The sequence below is a fragment of the Chinchilla lanigera genome, unplaced genomic scaffold, assembly GCF_000276665.1.
Source record: "Chinchilla lanigera isolate Chin_1 unplaced genomic scaffold, ChiLan1.0 scaffold00146, whole genome shotgun sequence".
In the NCBI taxonomy this organism is placed as follows: Eukaryota; Metazoa; Chordata; class Mammalia; order Rodentia; family Chinchillidae; genus Chinchilla; species Chinchilla lanigera.
This window is the reverse complement of record NW_004955547.1, coordinates 63,668-79,351: the sequence shown is the minus strand read 5'-3', so window position 1 is coordinate 79,351 and position 15,684 is coordinate 63,668. Positions and strand designations below refer to the sequence as shown.

General features: G+C 42.0%; 1 protein-coding gene across 1 annotated transcript in view; it reads left to right on the top strand.

Annotated features, from left to right (window-relative positions):
• Positions 1–15,684, top strand: part of LOC106147359 (translation initiation factor IF-2-like) — a 59,161-nt gene that overhangs the window by 42,451 nt on the left and 1,026 nt on the right. The window contains exon 2 of the mRNA XM_013508440.1: positions 15,229–15,659. Within this exon, the coding sequence (XP_013363894.1) occupies positions 15,229–15,659 (431 nt within the window). The remainder of the gene's footprint in view (positions 1–15,228; positions 15,660–15,684) is intronic.

The window sequence follows — 15,684 nt, the reverse complement described above, 5'->3', positions numbered from 1 at the left end:
GACCTTGCGCTTGCCAGGCAGGCGCTTTTGCCGCTGAGCTAAATCCCCAGCCCCCTCACAAGGTTTCTTAAAATCCACTGATAGAGGCCACTATGTTCTCCTGCATGGCGGCCCATGCTCACGCTGTAGGATGTATTTCTTACTTTTTACTTGGCCCAAACTCCCTCTGCTAATCTTGTTTCTTTTCCTACCTTTAATAAAGCTTTGCTTTCATTAAAAAAAATCCACAGACAGAAAACGTGGGGAGGCTCTCAGTGATAGTACTGCGACGTACTTTCAGGCTCCTCATTTCATTCACTTTCCCACTGACAGTCATTGAATGCATAGGTTCTACCCCTCTTCCAGTTTCAGGGGAGAATTATAGTATTATCAGAAAACAGGTCAGGTTTGATATGACAGCAGGTAGTGAGAGCAAGCATTCTGAACTATTCAGGTGGGAAGTTCAACAATAAAGGAATCAAAGAAATAGGGCATTAGCCAGAATGCTGGCAAAGTCGAGTATTTTAAAAGGTCCTCCCCTATCAAGTACAGAAGACTTACTGAAGAAAGGGAAGAAAGATCAGACACACTACAGAGGAAGGATTTTTCTGAGAAAATCCTGGTACTGGCACTAGGGGTATGAACCCAAGGGACTGAGCTACCTTCCAGCCTGTTGCATGCTTTTCTGTCTGTCTTCTGGCTCTTTTACTCAGAACAAGAGCTTTCGGAGCCCTAAGCCTCAATGTAAGAAATCTGGCCATAAAGAAAGTCCCTATGCTGGGAAGACTACACAAAGACATTCAGGATCTAAGATACTCCAGTTCTTACCTGTTTGGACTTCCAGGCTCCAGTGCCACATGTGTAAGTCTAAAAGCAAGCCTTTGAGGGAACTCCAAGATCCGATAGCATCTGGCTATAAATAAGCGAGACACCTTTAGAGAATCACTTAGCTGAGCCCAGTCAACTTCTAGACCATAAAAGTTTTATGCCACAAAGTTTGGAATCACTTCGTTCCTTGGTACTATGGCTTACAGTGAAAACGTGCCCCACCGCAAAAGAAAAATCCTCATGTGTTCAGCAGTAAAGCTTCAGCAGGTGACTGGAGCAAAAGGGCTCTAACTTCTGTGGACTCGTCCATATATAAGATTGTGCTTTTGATGCCATTATTGAAAAGTAATGGAAACTTAGGACATGGGACCCAGCTGAAAGGAGTGGGTCATGGCAGCATGTCCTGGTATCTTGCCCCCAGCCTTTTCCTCTATGGGGCAGTCTCTCTCTCCCTCCTCTCGTCTCCCCCTTTCCCTCGCCTCCTTCCTCTGCCCTCCCATTGCCCTGTCCCTGGGTCCCAAAAGGTGAGCAGCATTCTTGTACCTAACCCCTTCATTATGTTTGTCTCATCATAGACATAAAAGCAATAGCACCAAGCCAGGCATGGTGGTGCACACCTGTAATCCCAGCACTTGGAAGGCTGAGGCAAGAGGATCACCATGATTTCAAGTCCAGTCTGGGCTATATAGTGAGTTCAAGCCTAGCCTGAACTGCATAGTGAGACCCTATCTCAAAAATAAAACAAAAACAAACAAAAAAACCCAACAATGGAGCAACTGACCATGGACTGAAACCTTTAAAACCACAAGCCAAAATTAATCTTTCTTTTGTTTTTCTCAGGTATTTTGCCACAGTAACAAACACATACTTAGTAACAGATAACTGCCAAATGTCTGGAAGATTCCATGCTGAGACCTGGAGGTTAAACATAACCTGCCTTTCTCTATCTCCAGCCAATTAACATTAAACAATAGCTTCATGCTTACCCACTTCCTTTTCCTCCAGGTGAGGGTCTGACTTGACCACAGTAAAAGATACTTTTATGATTTGTTTAACATTTATTCAATCAGTTTCAAAATTTATGCCAATATGTTTCAAATCACCTCTAATTATTTACATTCACAGACTCAATGATTACATGCTTACTAGCCTATTTTCCCATTTACTTTCAAATATTTTTAAAATTATGAAGTAACACCAGGTATGGTGGCACATGCCTATAATGCCAGCACTCAGGAGGCTGAGGCAGGACAATCACGGTGAGTTCAAGACAGCCTGCACTACACAGTGAAACCCTGTCTCAAAAATGAATACATACATACATATATAAAATAAAATATAAGGTAACTTGAGGCTGACAGTCATGCTACCTCTACTACGTCAATGTATAGGGTTCTAAAATGTAATTATTCCTGCAGAATTAAAATAATCATAGCTAATTTACAATAACCATTATTTTTAAGTTAGATCATTGGCAGGAAATTTAATGTTCTTGCTCTCTTAAAAGAAAAAAAATAGAATTTGATTTTCACAAATTATAAACATAGTTAAGCCCAACTTCAGTAAAGAAACTAAAATAGTTGAGCCAGAAATTAATTGGCCCCAGCAGAGTGACAGAAGGTCCTCTCAAAAGAAAAATAGTAAGGAGGCCTGAGGTTAAGGTAACTTACTTCTGGAAGGGTAATTACCTTCTCCCTTGTATGAGCACTTTTAATTAGACATATTTTTAGGGAAAGGCATTAATCCTCTAAGCTACCAAGTAACTAAAACATCCTATGTTATTCAGCAGTGGTTTAATTAACCTTTTTTCACTTTTCCCTAGCCTATCATATGTTTGATTATTTTAGCAAGTACCAAGAGGAAAAAAATCAAATACAATCATAATTAGTTTAAGTAAATTTTAAATAAAATATATATTGTCTTACATATGATTCTTTAAATATTAAGAATAAAAACAGGCAAGTCTATTCTTAAAGAAAACTTTATTTTTTGAGACAGGGATAGGTTGGCCTTGAACTCACTTTGTAGCCAAGGCTGGTCTTGAACTCATAACAATACTCCTGCCTCAGCCTCCCAAGTGCTGGGATTAGAAGAAAACTTTTCAAAAAATTTTATATTACAGCCAGGCATGGTGGTACCCATCTATAATCCCAGCATTTAGGAGGCTGAGGTAGGAGGATCTCCCCAAATTTGAGGCCAGCCTGGAATACATAGTGAGTTCAAGATCAGCCTGCATTTCAAAGCAGGACCATGTCTCAAAAAAAAAAAAAAAGATTTTATATTATATTAGGTGAATAGGTCAGTGTGCAAAAGTCTATTTAACTCATTGTCTGGCTGATTTTAAATGATAGTCTAAGCTCTGGATCTTGGTAGCAGAGAATCTTCCAATCCAAGGGGGAGGATTCTTTTTACGCATGGAACAAAAGGTTAGGCCATACACAAATTTTGAAATAGACATCCAAACCTACAACTACCTAATTATTCCTTAGTCCTTCAATAAAATTAACTTCAAGTGCCAGATACACATTAAACAAACTGAACTTAGTCACATTAAGGAATAAATATTTAAGGGCCAGGGATGTACCTCAATGGTAGAGCACGTGCTCTGCATGTGCTGGACCCTAGGTTATACGCTCAGGACCCCACTGTAGAGAAATGCAAAAGCACAAGATGGCAGGGTTCTGGTTCAGGCTGTGAAAGAAGAGGGTCTGAGGGGCAGTAGATTCTGTGTCGATAGAGCTCCAGCCCAAGACCATCTCGCATTTCCCCAAAATATAAAGAACTTCTAGAGTCAAGGTCAACGCTGGCTGGTGAAAATAACTTATATAACCAAGGTCATTACTAGCACATGGCTGCTACTGTGTATTCTGACCCATAAATGTAAATGGCCACGTGGGCTAGAGGGGAGACTAAGAAGCCAATGACTGCTGCGAGAAGTGTGAAGCGAGGGCTGAGGACAGCCACACAACTACGTGTGACTGAGCACCTGAGAGTAAAGACGTTTAACACAGTCCACAGCTCTGCGTCTCTTCTTTGGGTGGCCTGAATCTCAAGTGAACCTCTCCAGTCTGAACTGGTGACAAGACACCCACACTTACCAAACAAAAGATTTGATAGGCCTGAACCCTCCCACAAGAAAAAAAATTATAAACTAATTATAATATAGTATAGTGGAAAATTAAAAAAACTCTTTTTGAGCTCTATATCAAAAAGATATGGGTATTTTACTTACCACTGGTTTTCACCAGCACCTGATACAGTGATAAGCACTTTAGTGAGCACTTTAAACTTCGTATAAATACATGTTTTCCTTTTATCTCCCAGGATGGAAACTTGATGGAATTCACCATGCATTCTAGTTCCATTTCATCAGAAACTAGCTGCTCAGCCTTGGGCAGTTACTTGATCTCTTAAGCTTTAATTTCTATAATACAACATAAAGTGGTAACAGGTGGGAACTGGAAATTTGCTAGTGAGGCTCATAAGGGCAAAGCACCTCGTGTTACTGATGTCTGCAGCCCAGCGTTGAACAGTGGTTAGGGTACATTCAGATACCTGTTGAACAAAGCTCATGCCAGCCCTGATTCTATAATTCTTCACTATTTGCTTAAATTACTTGTTTTCTAAGCAGACAGAAAATTCAAGAGTTCTCTATACTGAGCTGCTAGTAAAAAGCTTTTCAAATTAAAATCCTTCTAAAATCGTCTCCACCTGTGCACACAGGTGCTTTTCATGACTGTGATACCAGTGGCCCCCTAAATATAGGTGTTTTTTTCTCCAGTACTAAAGATTGAATCCAGGATCTGCTTGCCTGGAACACTGTTTTTTATTGTTGTCAGTGGGTTTTGGTGTTTTTTGTTTTTTGTTATTTTGCTTGTGAGACCGTCTTACCAAGTCACTATATTGCTAAAGCTGGGCTTGAACTTGCCACCTTCCGGCCTCAGACTCTCAAAGTAGTAGAATTACAAATGTGTGCCACCATCCCCAACTCCAGCTAGGGGTTTTTGTTTTATTTTGTTTTGTTTTTGGAGACAAGGTCTTGCTATGTATTTCACACAGGCTTTAAAACCACAGTTTTCCTGCCTCAGCCTCCCAAGAGCTGGGATTACACTCACGTGTCATCATACCAGGGCTCAAGATTTTTTTTAAAGATAAAATTTAGACACAGAAAGGATCCCAGAAGTAGTGCAATGTTCTAGATTCTTCTGAGCTGGATTTTTGGAGTTTGTTTCCATTCTACTTGAAACACTATTGAATGTAGCTGGAATATCAGGTTAACGCATTTGTAATCTTTTTTTTTTTTTTTTTTTTTTTCCAGTACCGGGAATCGAACTCACGACCTCGCGCTTGCCAGGCAGGCGCTCTGCCGCTGAGCTAAATCCCCAGCCCCGCATTTGTAATCTAAAATGTACTGCAAAGTCAAATTACTGTATTTTAAATAGTATACTAAATATAGTAATCATTCCATGTTTGTCCATTAGCATAATTAATCAAAAGCTGTATACGTATACTTAGGTTTACATATTTCATAGGATGCGATTAGTAACTACACTACCACATTTATTTATTTATTCACCATGTAGTTCAGGATAGCCATGAACTCACTATGTAGTCCAGGTTGGCCTTGAACTCACAGCATTTCTCCAACCCCTGCGTTCCATAGGTGTGCGCCACCCTACCCAGCTATACCTATTTATTGTTTAGGGCCCTTTCTGTGGTGCTATAACCAAAGCTAACATATAACTGTGAGGTCCTGTGTTCAACCTCCAGTGATGTAAAAACACACTAATACACACACACACACACACATATACACAACTAATATTTAAAAGGATCTTGAGACTCTGGAATACCATCATCTCCAAATTAGGTGTGGCCTTTGAAAAACTACCCTTAAGCTAGATGTGCGGACGCACACCCGTAATGCCAGGACTCAAGAGGCTGCGGAAGAAAATGGCAAGTCTGAGGCCAACTCAGCTACACAGAAAGGCCCTGGCTCACAAACACCAAAATAAAAGTGTAACCACCAGTAATTTTTGAAATTTTAACCCACCTCACCCCATATGTGCACCCGCACTTTACAGGCTGCGCTCATTTTATGTTCACTCAGTGACCTGCCATAGGTCAAACATTGTTAGTCCAGGCAGCCATAATTTTTTTTTCCATTAAAGGTCACGTAACAATATTTTAGGATTTGCTGGCCATATAGTCTGTCACAATACTCAACTTTGCAGTTGTTCCATAGCTGTGTTAAACTCTTATTTACGAAGAGGCAGCAGACTTTTTGGCTTGCCAACCAGTCTTCTTGTCTCTAGACTATGGGGAGGCAACAGTGACAAAATTTCTATATTAAAATTAAAATATATACAACTAGGCATGGTGGCACATGCCTATAATCCCAGCACTGGGGAGGCTGAGGCAGGATGACTGCTGTGAGGTCTAGGCCAGCCTAGGCTACACAGTGAGTTCAGGGTCAGCCTGCACTACATAGCAAGACCCTTCCTCAAAAAAATAAAAAATAATAAAATATATAAGCAAATAAAATATATACATGCCTTATTAAATGCTAATAAGTGCTATGGAGAAAAACTAAGTGGGGTAAAGTGGATAGGGACAGCCAGTAATGCACTGGCATGGTGACATTTGATCCCAACTGCTAAATAAGAGCAAAAACCATATTACTTGTACAGGAAACGCATTCAAGGAGAGGTAACAGCAAGCACAATGGCTCTGAAGAAGGAACAACCTGGCACCCTAGAAAATTCAGTGATGGTGTCGAGGTGATGCATGCCTACAGTTCGAGCCTCTCAGGAAGCTAAGGCAAAAGGGTCCCTTGAGGCCAGCTTAGGGTTGCCTGGACCGTACCTAGCAAGACCCCATTTCTTAGAGGAGGGAGAGAAAGAGGAGGAAGAAGCAGGGGGAAGAGGAAGGGAAGTGGGAGTGGGAAAAGGCAGAGGGGGAGGGGAAGAGAAGTTGCAGCAGTAGAAATAGAAGTAGAGGAGAAAAGAAAAGAAATGCAATAATGTCATCACTAAATTTAAAGGAACAGGAGCAGGAGAAAGAGTCACAGAAAGTTAGCCCCAAAGGGCAGAGCACGGCCAGACTCTAGACCTGAACTCTGCCTTTTAGGCTAACATAAATAGCTGTGGGCTTGGGTAGAGTTCAGTGGTAGAGCGCTTACCTAGCACATGCAGGCCCTGGATTGGCTTCACAGTACCACCTAAGGGGGGAAAGTACTAGAAGGTTTTGAGCAAAGCAGTAACAATCAATTTGACTTATACAGGGATCATTCAATATGACTGTTGAGAACAGACAAGAGAAGCAGCAGAGAAATATGCATCTGGACTTGGGGAAAATAGAGGTCAAAGCCTTTGAGTATAGCAGAGGCAAAATAAAGAGGAAGGACAAAAAGGGAAGAAAAATCTAGGACAGGCTTACAAGCACTAGAGACAAAGCATGTTAAAACAGCCTAAGAAAGTCTAAATTGTCAGGTTGTTTTTAATGCACATATAGGGAACAGAACAGAAATGGGCTGGAAGTGGTTGTGTGTGCTTCTAATCCCAGCACTCAGGAGACTGAGGCAGACGGATCTCCGCAAGTTCAATGCCAGCCTGGGATATGTAGTGAGTTCAAAGTCAGCCTCAACTTCACAGTAAGACCCTGTCTCAAAAAAAAAAAAAAAAAAAAGAAGAAAGAAAGAAAGAAACAGAAATGGGCATTTTTTTGAGCTCTGAGTTACATAATGTCCATCTCCGCTCAAACTGAACATATCCCTACTAAAAGGACTACCTGACAAATCATTTTCTAAACAAAAGGGGAGCAGCCAGTGTGGTGGCACACACCTGTGAGCCCAGCACTCACGAGGCTGAGGGAGGCAGGGCACAAATTCAAGGCCAGTCTAAACTACAGAGTAAAACTCTGTCTCAAAAAAACAAGAAAGAAAGAGGCGGGGAGGGAGGAAGGGAGAAGGAAGCAGAGAGAGAGAGGGAAGGATGGAAGGAAGAGACAGAAAGAGAGAAAGGTAGGTAGACCTTCTTATACCTGAATAAAAAGGGTTATGTGAGAAAAAAAAGAATTTCTATAATCTGGATAAATCCGCTAACAGTAAAATTATCCAAATTTCCCATGTTTGAAAAATGAACATGTCAGCCAGGTGTGGTGGCACATGCCTATAATTCCAGCACTCAAGAGGCTGAGGCAGGGGAATCGCTACAAATTCCAGGCTAGCCTGGGCTACATAGTGAGGTCACGGCCAGCCTGGACTATATAGCAAGACCCTGCATCAAAACAAAAAAAGAGAACATCACACATTCTCACTGGGCCTGGCGCACACCTGCAATCACCACACTCTGGGGAGCTGAGGGAGGAGGATCACAAATCTGAACTCCACCTGGACAACTCAGCACTTGAAATAAAAAATAAAAAAAATACAAAAGGCCTGAGGCTGTAGCTCAGAGCACAGGCCCTAGATTCAGTCTCCAGTACCATACTGCCAAAAAATTTCCAAGCGGTAAAAAAGACAAGGAAAGACTCAGAAACTATCACAGAATCCTAGACTGTGTCTAGGAACTTTTTAGATTTGTGGGAAAACAGGAAATTCAAATAAAGTCTACAATTTAATAGTATTGTACCAGTTGTAGTTTCTTAGTTTTAATAAATGCAGTACAGTTATGAAAGACATTAATATTAGGAGAAGCTCAGGGAAGGGTACATGGGAGATCTCTATGCTATGTTTACCTTTCTGTAACTCTACAATTATTTCAAAATAATTTTTAAAAAAATCATTTGAGCAGTACTCACGAAAAATTTTAGAAGAACACACCTTCATACCCACCAACCTTGGAAAATATTCATACAAGTCCAAGAGCATATCAAAGCATATAAAAATTTGCTCATGGTAGCACTGTTAGAAACACACAAGTATACGTCTCATTGCTTATCCAACAAAATAACCAAATTTAGATTTCATACAGCTTTCTGAATGTTCTGCTTAGAACTATGCCTCACTCTAAATCATGATATGATGAAATAAGCATGTCTACCTATGTATAAATCTGGTAGAAAATATTCATCAGTTCAACATAGTACAATCGTGACTCCAAAGTGAAATTCTAAATAAATAATTACTTGGATCTCCTGTCCTCACCTGTCTTCTTTTGACCACACCATAAATCCAAGTTGCAATAAACATAAAAACAATACATCATAAATAATAAAAAGTGGGCTTCCCTAACTCAGTTTTCAAAAAATTCATACTGTGGCATTTAGAAACAAATGCCTGGCAGAGCAGAATGAAGAAAGATGATGTAGAGCTCAGTTATCACTAGATGCTACAGCTAATTCTTAGGACTGAATTAAACACTGATGATAAGGAGGCACTATGATACACACCTGCAATCTCAGCTACCAGCAGTCTGAGGCAGGACTGCAAGGTCAAGGTCAGCCTTGGTAAATTAGCAAGACCCTGTCTCAAAATTTAAAAATTTTAAAAGGGCTTGAAATATAATTCAGTGGTAGAGTGCTCCGATCTCTAGTACCACCAAAAAAAAAAACCAAAAAAAAACCAAAAAGCCACATTTCATATCTACTAGGATAGCTAAAAGAAGAAATGAAATGGGAGGAAGGAAAACCAGTAGGTTTTGGCAAAGATGTAGAGAAATCAGAAGCCTCCTACATTGTGTGTGCCAATATAAAATGGTGCAGCCACAGCCCAATGTGGTAGCACACTTTAATTCTAACACTCTGGGAAGCTGAGGCAGCAAGATACCAAATTTGAGGCCAGCCTGGGCACTTTAGCAAGACTTTGTCTCAAACTTTACAAAAGAATAAATAAACTGGGGCAAGTTTTTTGAGACAGGATCTTGCTATATAGTTCAGGTTGGTCTTGAACTCATTATGTAGCTGAGGCTGGGCTCAAATTCATGGTAATCCTCCTGAAGGGCCATGCATGGTGGGACATGCCTGTAAACCTGTAGTCACAGCATTTGGGAAGCTCAGGCAAGAGGATCACTGAGAGTGAGAGGTTAGCCTGGGCTACACAGCAAGACCCTGTCTCAAAAAAACCCCCCCAAAACCAAAAAAAAAAAAACCAAAAAAAAAAACAAAAAAAAACCCCAAAACCAGCAAACAAAACCCTTCTCCTCTCTCCCAGTACTGTTAAGCCTGTTTCAAAGGGAACTCACACTCCACAACTAATAATCACGTTGTCCTGCTAAGTAAAAATCTTCTTACTAGCAAGCCAGGGTTGTTTTTTAGTGTTTGGGTCAGTAAAAAACCTCATATAACTCCTGAAAGTCCCCCAACTGTAGGGGACGATGACTCTTAGCATATCATTTTAAGATAGAATAATTCTAGTCTTAGTGCAAGCCTCAAAATGTATCTTGAGAAACACCCCAGAGGGTTGTAAAGAGTTAACTTTGCAGTCCTGACTTAGCCCTGGAATGCTTCTCCAAAGACAAAGAACACCAGGGCCCAGATAACCACCTATGACCCTGCCTGGGTTGTTTTATCCCTTCCCTGGCCCTAGATAAACATTGTAACCGTAAGGGAAATGTATGGTTATCTAAAGGGGGATATATAGAACAGAGTACAGAAAGTATGTATCATTGTGGTTGGGCTCATGACTGGAGCCTGACTGGGTTAGGTGGCACAAGGAAAACAACATGTGGCCAGGGCTACAACATTCCAATCTGTTACCATGGAAACCAAAAATGTATATAAGCTGGGAACAAAAGCAGGTCCACGCCCACTTCCCAGACTTACAAGTTGGGATGAGAGGTGACTGTTCTAAATTAAAACTTTGTCTGTTCTCTTTGGTCTCTCGTGGAATACAGCCCGAATTTTTGCCGTAACAAAACCTCCCAACAACTTGTGCCTAACCACAGAGCAGTCATAGGACAATGGCCACAGAACTGCCTCTAAGCTGATGGCTGTTAGCTGACTACTATCATCAGACCACCAGAATGTTTTAAGGGCCTAGAGCCCCTGCAGTGTGGAGATGATGCATTTTCAGGAATCCACACCTAAGTCTGCCATGGTGGATGTGAAGAGGAACAGTGAACGCTGGCCTCTGCCAGTCCTTACCATCTAGCACCTAAAAATAAAGTATTTTAAAATCTTTAAAAATGTTTCACAGCCACTGACTGCAATGACACACACCTATAATTCCAGCAGTCAGGAAGCTAAGACATGAGGATCACTGTGAGTTCATGGCCAGCCAGGGCTACACAGTGAATTCTTTTTTTTTTTTTTTCCTGTCTTTTTGAGACAGGGTCTCACTACGCAGTTCAGGCTGGCCTTGAGCTCACTTTGTATTCCAGGCTGGACTCAAACTCACAACGATCCTTCTGCCTCAGCCTCCTGAGGGCTGGGATTACAGGTATGTACCACCATGGCCAGCTACACAGTAAATTCAAGGCTAGTTTGTTCACTACAAAGCCAGAGCCGGGCACGGTGGCACACACGGTGGCACAACACTCCGGAGGCTGAGCCAGAAAGACTGCTGTGAGTTCAAGGCCAGCCTGAACTACACAGCAAGACCCTGCCTCAAAAAACAACCAAACAAACAATTCTGAGCCAATTCAACTATCTACCAGTTGGCCTGAGATTCAGAGAAGCCATTTCCAAAGTACGTGTGGGCTCATTCAGTCTTCTACAAGGCCCCCAGAAAATGGCATACAAGCCTGAAGTCACTATAAAGACAAATAATGTTATAAGGCAAGGTGCTGGGATAATTAACCTCCATGTGATATTTAGGAAAAATGAAATGGGAAGTGAGACCCATTCTAAGGGGCAGTTCATTACAGCTGTATCAACCTATTATATTTGGTATTATGTGACAACTTATATGTGGAAGAAGAGAGAAAATGGAATCAAACAAGTGACTTCAATCAGTTTTACTTCCTGTTCTGTCCACGTACTGCAAGTACCTGTTATAAATATCTAAAGCATACAAGGCCAGATATGGTGGTACAGGCCTGTAATCCCAGCACTTAGGAGGGTGAGACAGGAGGATTGCTGAGGCAGGAGGACTGCTGCAAGTTTGAGGCCAGCCTGGCCTAGTGAGTTCACGGTCAGCCTAAACTATGTAAGACTCTGTCTCAAAACACTAAAGGAAAAAAGCACACGCAACAGGCACTCAAATTTTTCTAAGTGAATGAAAAAAACATACAAATGTAAGCGGTAACCAACAGCAGCTCATACACATAAAACATTTTCAAATGAAAAAGCAAGACTGGCCAGCTGTGGTGGCACACACCTGTAATCCTAGCACTGGGGAAGCTGAGGCAGGAGATCACAGTGAGTTCAAGGCTAGCCTGTACTACACGCTGAGACTGTGTCTTAAAACAAACAAAAGCAGACTGGGAAATAGCTCAGTGGTAAAGTACTTGCCTAGCATGCACAAGGCCTTTGGTTTGATTTCTGAGCACAGCAAAACTAGAAAATAAATTAAAAACCCTGAATTCCAATCAAAGGCAGCAAAGCTTTACACAACTGACATTTTTCATAGACACATTTTAAAAGCAATTATCCCCATTTGCACCTGAATGAAAAAATCTGTGTATCACAAATAGTACCTTCCACACGGGATACATGAAAACTGAGTAAAACATTTCCTTTGGAACCATTTCTACTACCAGTGTCTGCTAATAAGACAGAAAGTCAGTAGACTTTATCCTGCATACATCCTGCATACATAAGACCAAGTGCTACCTTCAGGAGAACATGTAATAAAATGACCATTTTAAAGTAACTGTGCTGCCTCAAAACATTAAACACAGAATTACCACATAATCCAGTAATTCCACATTGTGTATATAGCCTAAAGACTAAAGAAGGGACTCCAACACACTTTGTATATCAATGTTCAAAGTAGCATTATTCACAATAGCCAAAAGATGGAAAGCAACCTAAATATACACTGAGGATGTATGGGTAAACAGAATGACAGAACGCATGGCTTGGCCCAGTGGTGTGTACATGTAGTCCTCCTGATGTAGGCCTGAAGCAGAAGGATCACTTGATCTTAACAGTTTGGGCCCAGCCTGGGCAACAGAGTGAGACCCCATCCTAAAAAACAAAAACAAAAAAAGGCACCCAGACTGCCAGACTAGTATGTGTTACTTCTAAAGGAGAAGCAAGGTGGATCCAAAAGAGTGACCTTTAATTTCCAGCTTTAATATCATGGCTCTATAGTGGGAAACTTTTGAGCAACAATTTTAAAAATGGCACTACATTCAATTTTTCATCATTGCCATTACTAGGTGACTTTATCCAAGTTACCTAGCCTTTCTGAGCCTCATCTGAGAAATGGGAATAACATAACTATTTTCTAACACACATATATATCTATCTCACACAGAGGTCAGTGCCTGGGTACAGAAAAATCTCAAAACAAGAAAATTCCCTCTCCTCCTGCCATTCACTAGCATCTGCAGCCTGATCAGGCCCCGGGGTTGAAGTTTCCACCAGTAACCTGTGGCCCCTCCCTCAGGCCCCAGCTGTTCCCCCCACCCCACCAGTTGTTTCATTCCGGTTTCTAAGAGAATCGGGTCTACATCAGGTAATACCAGTATCACCTGTGGATTCAACAGGTGCTTGAACAGCACTTGAACACTGAGCAGTTTTCAACTGTTTTTCAGTTCATTAATTGGCTTTGGCTCCACAACCAGCTGTCTCGACTTTTACGAGTAAAAGTGCCACATACGCATAGTGCTTCTGCAGTACACTAAACAGAAAGTTAAGTGTGATCACAAGATAAATCCTGAGCAAGATTTTTAGCCTTCTTAGAGGTGCCAAAAGTTTGCTAAATTACAAGAACAACAAACTTTCTATAAACTCTACAAGTATAGCCTACTAATCCAATCTTAATCAAAATCACTGGTGTATCAGACCTATGTTTCAACCAGTTCATGCTGCTTTACTACAACTAAGGTGGGGGTGGAATACAAAATCAGACAGTGAAGATTTAAAGAATGCTTCAGACGAGCTCAGTCTGGATCCAGCTGTATTCACTAGCTCTGTGTCCTTAACTGTTTATGACGAGAACAATTGTGAAGATTAAATCAAATGAGGTAATCCACACAAAACAAATCTGAGCACCTTGCCTAACCCACTGAAAGAGGTCAATAAAGAACCACATCACAGCCAGTTGTGGCAGCATACCCCTGTAATCCCAGCACTAGGGAGGCTGAGGCAGGAGGATTGCCTGCCCGGCCAAGTCCAGGCCAGCCTGGGATATGTAGTGAATTCAGGGGAAAACCTGCCTCAAAAACAAAACAAAACAAAAAAAAATCACTAATTAAGGACACTGCACTCACTCTTGCTTTGTTCAGTTCTTTTCACAAAACTACAATCTATATCCTACATCATTATTTTTGGACCTTTATAAAGTAGCCTAAAGCTACCACTGGAGACATAACTGAAAAATATACTGATAAACACACAGAAATCTCAGAGGAGTCAGGAAAATTTATGCCCAATAAACAAAAAGCTTAACATAGACTATTTATAACCACATAATGGTAACTGCAGTTTCAAAGTCAGCAATATTCTATTTAGTTCCATCCTAAATTTGGACTGAAAATCCAAGTATTAAAAAAAAATGCAAAGACCATAACCCTAGAAATACTTTCCCACAATATTCCCAAATCATCTAGGACCAACTGGCAGGTATGAGGTACCCTGATAATTTGAAGTAGTCATCAAGAAACACTTTCTTAGGACAGAATTCCAACTCTCCCTCAAGCATAAAACCAGTAAAAATGTTCCTAGACATTTCTCAGGGAGAAAATGCAACTCTAAAAAGTATAGATAACTCAGATTTTATCAAGGCTATTTATCACTTTTTGATCCAGCTGAAAATAAGCTCTGGTTCTTCCCCAAACACCCTGAACTCTGCATTGTCACCGACTTAACCCAAAGCACTGTACTTTTGGCGATGTGTCCTCTCTTTTCGTGTCCTCTCTTCGTTAATTACAGATAAATTAAATACAGTAACTTGCTAAACAGAGGGAAAGTAATTATACGTCCATTCTGAGAAAGACCCTCTTTCTGAAAGAACCCAATCATCTTGGATGAATGAGAGGAGATATTACCGTCGTCCACCTACTCTTCACACTCTGGCTCTACCATCTACTTTAATTCAAGCCCAACCCTTATCTATTGTATTTCTCTGCCTCTCTCTCAATTACAAGAATGTCCTTCTATTCCTTATCTTCAATTCTCATTACTGCCCTCAAATCCTAAGGACCTGGGACACCCACAGAGACGACCTCACGCATCCCTATTTCATTGTACTTCACATCCCAAATGAACTTTTTTTTTTTTTTCTCTTGCTCGGTTCCTAAAATATAATACCTCACACACGCTCACACCAGAGTTCCCACTTGCTCCAGTGTTGCCCCAGCATATTCCTTCTAGAAACGCCCCCAACTCGGACCCGTGTGCACGCCCGCCCCCTAACCCCGAAACCTTCGCCCCTCTGGGCGCTTCCGGCCCCGAAGGGCTCGCGTTCCTCTCCTCTGCCGGCCAACCCAACACCTGCTCCCTCGGGATTTTCCCCGCTCGAGCCCGCCCCCCACCTCGGTGGCTCCCAGCGCCCCCACCTGGCCCGGGCCCGCAATCGCCGCGTCCTCCCAGTTCCCGGCTGTGCGTCCCGAACGCCCGCAGCTCCGAGCGGAGGAAAGGGAGAGCTCCCGCCTCCTTCCCCCGGCTGCTGGAGCCGCCGACGGCCCACGCTCCTCCCCGTTCTCTCAGGGCCGCCCCCACCGCCGCCGTCCCCGTGTGTCCCGCGACGGACGAGGAATCGCAGCAGCGGCTGGGGCCCGAGAGCCAGCCGAGCCGCACCGACGGTCGCCGGCAGGGGCTGCCCGTCCC